This window comes from Eleutherodactylus coqui, chromosome 9 (assembly GCF_035609145.1).
Source record: "Eleutherodactylus coqui strain aEleCoq1 chromosome 9, aEleCoq1.hap1, whole genome shotgun sequence".
Taxonomy (NCBI): Eukaryota; Metazoa; Chordata; class Amphibia; order Anura; family Eleutherodactylidae; genus Eleutherodactylus; species Eleutherodactylus coqui.
Genome location: NC_089845.1, coordinates 135546266 through 135558440, shown reverse-complemented (window position 1 = coordinate 135558440; position 12175 = coordinate 135546266). Strand labels below are relative to the sequence as shown.

The following is a 12175-nucleotide window of genomic DNA, read 5'->3' as shown; positions in this document are numbered from 1 at the left end:
CTAAGAAATCTCATAGAGAAATTAATATTTGTATGAAATATGAGCCATTATTAGCTATAGTAAAGGCCTGTAGACTGCTATGCAGGATATTTTTCAGATTCATACAACTCAGAGGTTGTATAATGTAACATGCCTATGTATCATTTTATATAACTACCTATTTCTGTGTATACCAATCTGCTTAAAGAGAACCTGCAGCTCCTATCAGCTCCATAAACTTGAGCTATGGGCTCGTAGGAGAACAGATGCTGAGTTAAGACCCTTTTGCATAGGATGTCGGGTTTAGCTCACCTGACAGACATCCCAGAGCTGATCATACCTGTGCTTTTATACGGGAAAGATCATTGCTCAGTGTGGAAGCAAAGACAGCTGGTGATCGTTCTAGCAGCCCACCTCTATTTAGATCTACCAATTGTTGTTCAGTTTTCATGCATGCATAAAGTGAACAATGAGCAATAAGTGAACAAATTATCGTACAGTTGGTGCATGCATTTACACTAAACAATAATAATTCAGATACTCACTTGATCACAAGAATCTATACAATTTTCATCCTGTGTAACAAGGCCCTTAAGGATGAGATTTTTATACTCACCTGCCTCCATGTTTCCCCTCTATGTGGCTGCAAAGTTTGCGATCTTATAGTGCAAACTCATTGAAAGTGCAAACATAATGAAGCGGACTAGTCCACCTCATTATGTGTGTATGCTAAAGACGTTTGTTGCATGCAATTAGTAGTGACACATACCTTAGAAATAGGAAGGTAGGTATACATAAAAGTAACATTCCCAACTCAGCACTCCTTCTACTAAGAGCTCATAACATTTTATGGGACTCAGAGGAACTGATAGTATCCCTTTAGGGCTCAGTAAGACAAGCACATTTTTCCCGCATGTATAGGAACGTTTTCATGGTTGTGATTAGTCAAAACACTCAGCCAATCAGAGGCAGCGCTTCTAGGAGGTGCCTTCATCCTATTGCTTTCAATTGGGCAGCGGCAGTACCGGCCCTATTGAAAGCAATGGGAGAACATTGTGATCTTCTGCCACAGCTGTGACAGCCACAGCAGGGGATTTCTTTCAATGGGGTCACACTATATGTTCCAATTTTACAGTTGTGTGACCACACAAGTGCGAATAAAAAAACGCATCCGCCGCTTCAGTCTTGCGTTTTTTATACATGCATTTTGCGTTTCGTTTTCACGGACCTATGCATCTGTGAAAAAACACTTGTCTGACTGAGCTCTTCAACTGTTTATGTAGTATAGTTAATATCACCATCATCAAATAATAGATACCTCACATAATACCGATGATGATGATGATAATAGTGATAATAACAAATATTCACTAAAGCAACATACCAGTCATTCTGTAAGTGAAAAGAAGGTCTTTTTAAAAATAAATGTAGTGATGAAAAGAAAATCACAGAAAATGTAATTTAAGGATATGAATTTATTTCAATATACTGTAATGAATAAACAACTCAATAACTTTCCTGCATACCTTGATACTGAGCACTGAATCCTCTGTATCGATGGTTACCATCAGTAGCAAAATGAAGCCGTAACCAATGCTTGTTGCTGACGACTGGTGGAGGTACATTCATCCCAGACAACCTGAGTAAAGACGAAGAAACAATCTTCACTGTGCATGTTTTACTAAAAACTCATCACATGCAAACATGCAATGAAAGAACAAATAATAGAAAACAGCCATAGAAATATTAGGCACATCACTTCTTTAACCAATTAAGGACACAACCCCGGTTTGTATCTTTCTTTTTTTCCTCCTTTCCAAAAAAGTTTTTTTTACTTTTCTGTTTACATATACGTATTTAATGTACCACACAATTTACTGAAAAATGTTTAGAAGTTTCCAAGTGGAGTGAAATGGACTAACATGATTGGGGGTAATCTTGTCTTCTCGGCTTACACATTGCAGCAAAAATGACATGACAATTTAATTTTGTGAGATAGTACAATTATAATAATATCAAAATTACATAGTTTTAACTTTGCTGCACTACTTTTTAAAAATAAGATATCTTTTGGAGAAAAAAAAATTCTGCCACCATTTTCTGACAGCCATAATTTTTTTATTCTCTCGTCAATATAGTTCTGTGAGATTCCATGTCTATTGGAACTGTTTTGGAGTTCTTGTAATGGCGCTACCAAAAATGGTGCATTTGTGGCTTTGTGTATTTTTTTTTTCTAACAACACTCATTGTGTGGGATAAAAAGTATGTTACTTTGATGGACTGGACTTTTACGGACATAGTGATACAAAATATGCTTTTTTATTGATATTTTTTGTTTTTAGTATGTGGAAAGTGTTTTTTTTGCTTTTACTTTATTTTACGTTTTCAATAATTGAATTGAATGTTTTTTGTTTTTCAGGTAATTCAGAGCTTTCTTGTATCATCAAAATTGATCCAGTATATTTTCATTTTGTCTTCTTGAGGGCTCGGTCAGATGAGCATTTCTTTAGTGCATGAATAATAAAAAAAAAATCGCATGTCGCAAATGGCGTGACAATATTTCTAAGCGAAGAAGAGCCGATCTTTATGTGCCTTAAATTCGCCCATTTCCTGGAGCAGCTGCGCTTGGAGAAAAAGAGAGAAGAAGCCCTGCAAGGCTTCGGGATTTCCCCAGAGCAGGGAGAGATGGACCGGGGCTATGGGTTAATCCTCAATAACTTTGCTCTCTCCCTTGCTGTGGGGAAATCTCCCATACGCTCACTCTATCTCCCTGCTATAGGGAAATCCTGATAGCGCATATAGAGTAGGTGGGGCTTGAATGAGTGGGAGGGCCTATAGGGATTCTCACAGAGAAAAAAATGGAAAAAAGGTGTAACTTTCCTATTTTTTCTGTTTGTAGACTAATATAATTGGCATAAACAATTACATTTACCATAAAAAATAAATTTCTAATTTTCCTCAATGTAAAGATACTAAATATGTGCATACTGTATATTGAGAAATGGAGCCATTACTGCTCAAAACAAAGATCTCAATCAAGGACTGAAGTCTGTTTCTTTTATTTGCCATCTATGTGGCTTCTGCAGAAGGTGGTAAAGTAGTTTGATGCAGTTTTCGGGGGTTGTGTTCAACTAGAAAGAAGGCAGAAAAAACGTAAAGAGAGAACAAGACTTATTCTTATGGGTTAGAAATCCTCCTTTCTGCATGATGTGGACCCGCTGTAGCATGGGACAGTGGCATTCTGATAGGACACGTACAGATATAGCAAACATTAACTTGACATTTAAAGCATCTAAACAACTACAATATGCTGTTGTAAATCGATGCACTAGTCATGTTAACAAGTGCAACATCTATACATTACCCAGAATGCATGATAAATGTGCCTGCACTGGATGGGGAGAAGCTTTGGCAATTGTTTTTATTTTATGATTATTCTCTGTTATAGAGAGAAGAATAGTCTTCACTTTTCATTTTGGGAATCTGGCACTTACATTTGGTACGATTTTTGCCATTTTAATAGCAAATACATAAATAATTCACGTCTTCGTCATATAAGTAAGGTCAACTTATTGCCACGACAGCCTTGCACAGGCAGTGTACCAATGCCATTGCTGTAAGCTGCACAAATATCACTTCCTAATAAAAACCTAGTAAATTGAGTTGAATCCCTGAGCTCCAGCTGTAGGGATTACTCATGCAAGCATAATGGTGCTCCCTTCGGTCATTATTGTCATGATTATCATTGCTATGACCAGTAGAATTACTATTTAATAATCTTTTTTCATTCTAACTTCCATGACAACCGGGCATTACATGTCTGTAATCAATAACTGCACTTTCATTGTGACAGAAGTGTCTGTTCTTTCTGTGAAAACCCTTTTACTTTAGAACCTTGTTATGCTCTGATACCATTAAAATGTTCAATTGTCAGTAAATAGGCTCTTACAGTCAGACTGACCCATTTTCTTAGACAATTTTATGTTTAAAGCTATTAGAGATGTCATAACAGAAGAACTGATACAAACTGCAACAACTCATTAGGGAATAAAACCAAGACTCAACGACAGCCCTGTTGTGGAGAGATGCTCCTTTACTAATTGTAAATGGATATTACATGTATCACATAATCAGTATGTATTAAATATATTATTATTGTTATTATTATTATAATTATTATTATTATGATGATTACTATACACAAAAAGCAGTACAACACAAGCTTAAGATCACAACTTGGTAGTTTGTCCTCATAACGCAGTGAGAACCACCTAGGACCCTATAATGACATTATGAATTAGTGTAAAATGAGTGCAGATCCTAGCAGTGTGACCTTTTATTATTGACAGATTTTGTAGATATTGAGTTGCTTCAAAGTGTCAGTCAAGGTCTTTAACCCCTTATGGCCCTTTTGCACGGTTCGACAGTTCAACTGCATGAGCACTGACATCACCGCTCAGGCCTCATTCAGACAAGCATGTTTATGTGCTGTGGAATAAGTTTGCGGTATACAAATAAGGATTATTAGTATTATTATGTGCGTACATAGGTGCGCACAAAACTGCGAGTGCTGCCAGTTGCCCCATTGAAAGCAATGAGCTGCCGAGAACCCCTGCAGTGATTTTCGGGGAAGGGCTTTAAATATAAGCCCTTTCCTGAAAATCATCTCTGGCATGTGTAAAAAAAATAAATAAATATTGAGTTCAGAAAATATGAATTCAATGAATGGCCAAGCACTGCCTGTGATTGGCTGAGCACTGTGACCAATCACAGGCAGCGCTCAGCTGTCATTCAATGAATGGCTGAGCACTGCCTGTGATTGGCTGAGTGCTCAGCCAGTCAGACACAGCCCTTTCAGCAAACGGGGATTTTAAATCCTCGGCTGCTGAAAGAGCTTTAGAGCAGTGCAGGAAGACCAAGCAGCTAGACGCGCCTGAGCCCCGTCAGTGGTGGAGAGGTGTGTGTGTACATATATATATATATTTTTTTTAACAATAACTAGCGATGATTTTCAGGAAAGGGCTTATATTTAAAGCCCTTCCCCGAAAATCACTGCAGGGGTTGCCAGCAGCCCATTGCACTGGGAGAACATAGCAGTCCTTTACTACAATTCTTTACTACTCGCAAAGAGTGTCATCATTACTGAACATTGTAACAGTGCTGTCACAGTGTTCAGTGATGAGGGGACTCCCCGCGAAAAATATTTACACGCACTATGGACCTATGCGGTGCACGCATGTCCTATGTTTTACAGGTGTGAAGATTTGCACACCTGTAAAACACGAATATGTGAACACATCATAGGAAAACACAAGGTTCAACTAGACATGTGGTTTTGCATGCACCTATATACCCACATAAACACGCTCGTCTGAATGAGGCGTAAGGTACAGGGCGCTAAGACTAAAATACATCCCTGGCTTCTCACTCAGTGCTTCACTTTCTATGTGAAGTAATGAATGGGAAGCCTTTAGACATAATGAGTAGCCAGCGATCTAGCAATAGTTTTTTTAGAATGATTTTTAAACGTGCAAAATACTCGCACCTGCAAAACTTAGACCATGCGTGGCTTCAATGCACGCATCTAAGGTACTGTGAGAAAAGATTATGGGAGCTGACCTATCTTTGGTGCGTTTTGTGCAGGAGTTCCCATTGACTCCTATAGGAGCTGGTTTAACATGGAGCACACACGACGGATCATATGAACAAGCAAATTATGCACAAATGTAGATCGCGCTTTTAGCTTTCTTCATGCAATTTTCTCGCAGGCGAGTGGCGATATTCTTATGCAGCTATTTGTGCACAAAAAAACACTTGTCTGAACACAGCCTAAGTGTTTATTTTGGTCCCACTAGGGGGATTTGAATATTTTATCATAATTCAACATAGCAGTGCATTAAAAAGCCTATGAAGCTCAGGTAGAGGCTGAGCCTCATAGGCCACCGTAGCTGTCGGACCCGGAGTCTATATTCAAGGATCACATTGTGGGGGTCTAATGGGTGAGAGATCTCTCCCTCTGTCAGGCATGTAAAGGGTTAAACACCAGGGATGGAAGGTTTCTCTGGTCCTTGCTATTTAAGTAGGTGCTAGGCTGTTATTCAACAGCTGAGCACCCATTCTTCCTTGCACGGGAGACCTGTGCCAGTCTTCTGATGCATGCACCATCAAAAGACGGTGCATTAGAATAAAGCCCCTTAACAGCCACTGTCAAAAAGCATATAGGTGCTCATTAGGGGTTAAGCCAATATTTCCAGAATTTCCCAGGGTCACACGAAGCTATTAAACTAATAGACAAGCAAAGTTGGCACAGGGCAACCAAAAGCCTGTTGGCTATGCCCCCACTGCAGCAAAACATAACCATTATTATATAAGTGAAATAAAACACCTATGAAAATATTTAAATTACAAGATTCTTGCAGCTCCTGTACAGTGAAGTATTCTTGGATCATAGAAAATGCCTTAAAGGTATAGAAATTGAGAGGTCATTACACTTTCCCCTATTATGCTAGAATATGGAGGGATTTAACACTAGACACAATCACCCACATACATACACAGAGCAGCAGTGAAGTTCTGAGCTAAAATGTAACCACTAGCCCTCCCAACATGTTTCACCTAACTAGGCATCATCAGCAGAAAGAATTGGGTTAAAATGAAAACAAAGCCAAAATGACAACCCTTAAATGGTAAATATCCAGGACAAATCCAACCTCCAATGGGATTGCATACATAGTTTCATCCAATAGGTAGACATTATCTGTGTTTGCCATTCACACTGAACAGCACAATCCACCAATTATAGTCATTCCCTCACTACTAGAGCATACTGCAAGTATACATATGAGAAAGCCTTTAGACCTTTGCAAAGTTCAGGGCTTTCTCCAAAGGGACACCAGCTCGGACCATCGGGATTAGAGATCACCACTACAATGAATAGTGCTGTGATCATGTTTGATCTTATCACTGAAGAGGTTAAAGGGTTGTCCGCTAACCAGACAAAATTTCCCCCTTACAACCTCCTGTATAAAAATAATTATGAGCAGTACTAACCTGTCCTGTGCCACCATCCTCCCAATGTTTGTTGTGGAGATGATGTCACAGGAAGTCACCTGACTACTGCAGCCAATCAGCGCTTACATCCATGATGTAAGGAGTTCTGAACAGTGACGCTGCATCCTCTGATTGGCTGCGGTGCTCAGATTACTTCTTTGACATCATCTTCCATAACACAGACTAGTAAGACAGCAGAGCTAGAGTACTGGATCCCTGTGGTAGAGGGAGTCTAAGACTGCTCTCTTCGCTATTTTAACACAGTTGGTGGTATAGGGGCAATCGTGTCCAGTAACCAGAAACCTCTTTAACTTCAAGGATTAAGATTTGTGTTGATCCTGGCTGTTGTAGCAGGAACAAGTCTATACTAAACAAGCAATGCTTCATAGACATCACTGGATAATTTGCAATAGAACTATATTATTGATTTGGCAATGAGATACTTCATTAAATCATTCCACATCACCATGCACGCATACAGTCATCATGTGAAGAAATAATGAAACTTTTATTAACTATAGTATTCCTAAATTGGTTCAGTTTTTGTCAAGATCGAAAGCATTAAGCCATAACTAAAAACTGACGGGCTTATTTATTTATTATAAAATCAGACTGATAAAATGGGGGATAACATGATGTAATCAATCAGCCCCATATGGGATTACGATGTACACATGGGACCTTGGAAATCATATACACAGAATATACAGTGGCAATATTGCACAAAACAAGAAAGGCTGAGATACATTAGCATAGGAAAGAAGGAATTTACTGTCTATATTACAAAGTTTGGGCTCTAGATAGAATACAAAAAGTCTCTCATGGGCACAATGTACTCAAAGTAGCCAAGCTTCAAATCAAGAAGCAAAAGTAATATTTGCAATAAAGTTCCATATCAAGTGTCAAACATGTCAGTGGCAATTCATCGGATACCATCAGAGCTGAAGCTCCGAGCAAGTCTATGAGCTTTGAGGAATTCCCAGGAGACACAAAAAAATATAGCAGTAAGAATCTGAAGCTTGACTGAAAATAATGTTCTAAAAAAGTTCACTTTCTAAATTCTTTATGTATTTTTGCAGGAAAGAAACTTCAATTTCATAGTGTCTTTGCAGTACATCATAGAATTCTAGCTTTATCGACTGGATTTTACCCTCAGTTATTCCAGTAGCCCATGTGGGTGCAACAGGGGCATATATTTCTGAAATTTAACTTTACAGTAATTTTGTCTTCTCCTCTGTGACTTGTTTTGTGTTGTTTTATAGTGTATATTCTGTGCCTTCAAGCAGGGTACAGTTTGCCCTGCTGGATTTTATATATGGCTTGGTGCGGAACTTGACAGTGCACACTAAGATAAATCGTAAAACCAAATTATAGAGTATTGTGGACAAAGGAACAGGAAGATATTGAAGTATAACTGAACACAATGGAGAGAGAATTAGCAGGCAAGAGAAGCGGACCGAGGAAACTTGGAGGATACATAGAGATTAGTGATGAACAAAGTTTTGAAAAGTTAAAGGAGATGTCCCGCGCCGAAACGGGTTTTTTTTTTTTTTAAACCCCCCCCCCCCGTTCGGCGCGAGACAACCCCGATGCAGGGGTTAAAAAAACCACCCGCACAGCGCTTACCTGAATCCCGGCGGTCCGGCGTCTTCATACTCACCTGCTGAAGATGGCCACCGGGATCCTCTGTCTTCATGGACCGCAGGGCTTCTGTGCGGTCCATTGCCGATTCCAGCCTCCTGATTGGCTGGAATCGGCACGTGACGGGGCGGAGCTACACGGAGCTACACGGAGCCCCATAGAGAAGAGGAGAAGACCCGGACTGCGCAAGCGCGGCTAATTTGGCCATCGGAGGGCGAAAATTAGTCGGCACCATGGAGACGAGGACGCTAGCAACGGAGCAGGTAAGTAAAAAACTTTTTATAACTTCTGTATGGCTCATAATTAATGCACAATGTACATTACAAAGTGCATTATTATGGCCATACAGAAGTGTATAGACCCACTTGCTGCCTCGGGACAACCCCTTTAAATTTGCCCGGTTTGCCGAACTTTTCCATTTTTACAAAAAGTTTGGTTTGGTTTATATCAGTTAAAAAAAAAAACGGTAGTGCACCAAAACCCTTAAAACCACCATATAATACTGTCTAAGGGCCATAAAAGCCCTGTATAACACTCTTAGAGTTTTATACAGAACTATTAGGCCTCTTAGACAGTGTTATACCTGACGTGCACTGTACACATGGTGCACATTGAGAAGGGGTTAAACATTCCAGGTATGTGTGTATAGTTTGTTTCATTTACAGTACATGGATTATCAAAGGTGTTATGTTTTCTAATAAAATATTATGCATAATAATTTCATTTCTTGAAAGAAAATTGAAGATATGAATTGCTCTACAAGTTATTGAGCTTTAAAAACCCTCAACTTTTTTCATTGGTCTAAATACATATGTAGAAGCTAATCAGAACCACAATCTGAGATACTATGTAGAACTTGGTCTCTCTGGTTTGGCTGAAACCTGAGTCATCTCTCAAGGTAATTGAAAAGGTCAGATATTGACTTACAGAGTAGTTACTCTTAAGTATCACTAGAGAGACATTTCCCTTATGTGAAAACTGAAAATTAGCATAAGATGATAATTCCAAAGCTTAATGCTTGATTTCTATGACCATTTAATTAAAAACCTAATGTCCTTTAATTTGGTTTCCTCAATTAGATCTTGCCCAGGCAAAATGTCATTCTTATCTGTCCTCACTCCTCACCTTGGTACAATCCAGAAATGTAGCAGAAATTACAGATGAGTCCACTCTTAACTTCCACTAATTATGTTTAGGAGTTCAATTCCTCATGATCAAAATTCTGCAAATTATCACAACATTCTAGAAAAACTCTTGACAAACTATGCAAATCACTGTTTCGACACACATAGACAATTATATGTACATCTCCCTACAGAGTATCATAAAATCACTGTTTTTTTTTTTCAAAGCTGGACATCATATACCACATCTTAGGACATTTCGAGCCAAGATAAAAAATAAGAGAAGCACATCTGTGCATTCCTCATATGGTTGATTCTTAAAGCGAATATCTTTAGCAATCTACATGTGTCCACTAGAGATGAGCGAGCATACTCGTCCGAGCTTGATGCTCGTTCGAGTATTAGGGTGCTCGAGATGCTCGCTAGTCGAGACAAGCACCACGCGGTACTCGTCTCGATTAAACGAGCACTGACCATTGAATTCAATGGAGCCGACAATACAGCCGGCTCCATTGAAAGCAATGGGCTGCCGGTGATCGCGGGATGAATTTTCGGGAAGGGCTTAAAAATATAAGCCCTTCCCTGAAATTCATCCAGAAATGTGTAAAAAGTAAAAAAAAATATATACTCACCTTGTCCCGGCAGATGGAGTTCAGCCGCGGCCGTCCGGCAGTTCTCCTGAACTGCTGTGAGTAGTATTCAGCAGCCGGGGATTTAAAATCCCCGCCTGCTGAATGAGCTGCCTCTGATTGGTCACAGCCTCACCAATTAGAGGCAGCTCTCACTCACACCCATTCATGAATTCATGAATGGGTGAGTGCTGCCTCTGATTGACAGCTGAGAGCTGCCCCTGATTGGTCCCTGCGCTGAGCCAATCAGAGGCAGCACTCACCCATTCATGAATCGGTGAGTGAGAGCTGCCTCTGATTGGTGAGGCTGTGACCAATCAGAGGCAGCTCATTCAGCAGGTGGGGATTTTAAATCCCCACCTGCTGAATACTACAGAAAGCAGTTCAGGAGAACTGCCGGCCAGACGCGTCTGAACTCCGGCTGCAGCGGAAAGGTGAAAAGTACTCGGGTTCGCCGGGGGGCGGGGGAGGTGTGGCGGAGCGGGGGGTAGCAGCGGGTAACAGGGGGGAGCCCTCTCTCTCTCCCTCTCCCCCCCACTCCCCTCTGCAATCCCCCGCTCACCCACAGCGTCCCTGAGTACTTTTCACCCGAGCAGTGAAGTACTCGAAAATCGCGGTGCTCGATTGCGAAATCGGCCTTACCGAGTACGTTCGCTCATCTCTATTTAGCATGTGTCTTAGGTCTCTTTCACACGAGCACTGTCCCTGCGCTGTATAACCATGAGCAAGGATCATGGCTATACAACTGTAAAGATCGTGTGAACAGGTTAATTTAGGCTGCTTGAAGTAGCCCATTCACACAATCCGTTTTGCGAGCTGCATCCTTTCAGCTCCCATAGGAGCCTATGGAAAACACGCAGTAAATATAGGACAGATCCTATTTTTGCGCACACCACAGATCTAGGTGCGGGTATAGCACATACATGTCCTAACTTTGAGACATGCGAGTACTTTGCGTGGCTACAATTCCTGCATCTGAACACTTCTATAGAAAACAATTGTTTCCTATTGGAAGCCCTTTCTGTGTGCTCCTAACCAGCACACCCACAGTGCCCATGTGAAAGAGCCCTTACTGTGTAAATGGAAATATCAGTACCTGTTGCAATCAAATCTTGCTACAGGACATTTGCACTCACTAGAGGGTTTTTAACCAACTGCCCCCTATGAAATCTGGTGGTAGCCATTGATATACCGTATATACCGGCGTAGAAGACGACTTTTGAACCCCGAAAAATCTGCTCTGCAGTCGGGGGTCGTCTTATGCGCCGGTAATACAAAAAAAAAAAAGTGTAAAAAAAAAAATTTATTACTCACCTCCCACGGCGTTCTGTCGCGCTCCGGCAGGAAGGCGCACGTGTTAGCAATCACACCCATTCAATGATGTCATTGAATAGTGTGATTGGCTGAAGCCACGTGTGCTTTAGCCAATCACAGCCATTCAATGATGTCATGGCTGCCAGCGTGTGTATTAGCTTTCTGGAAGCGGGGATTTCAAGCCCCGCATTCAGAAAGCTATGCTGCGCCGGGGACGAGGAGCGAGCGACAGCCTGCCGGAGCGAGCGACATCCCGCCGGAGCGCGACAGAACGCCGTGGGAGGTGAGTAATGAATTTTTTTTTTTCTCCACTGTATACCGGCGTATAAGGTGACAGTTGGGGGGTCGTCTTATACGCCCCGTCGCCTTATACGCCGGTATATACGGTAGTAGCTTCTTCTTTCTACATTGTCTAGGTAGTGTAGCCAGTATTTCTTT

At 40.8% G+C, this 12175-nt stretch overlaps 1 protein-coding gene across 1 annotated transcript in view; it reads right to left on the bottom strand.

Moving 5' to 3' along the window:
• CSMD3 (CUB and Sushi multiple domains 3) overlaps positions 1 to 12175 on the bottom strand; it is a 909686-nt gene that overhangs the window by 820175 nt on the left and 77336 nt on the right. Inside the window, exon 2 of the mRNA XM_066579038.1 lies at positions 1494 to 1618. Within this exon, the coding sequence (XP_066435135.1) occupies positions 1494 to 1618 (125 nt within the window). The remainder of the gene's footprint in view (positions 1 to 1493; positions 1619 to 12175) is intronic.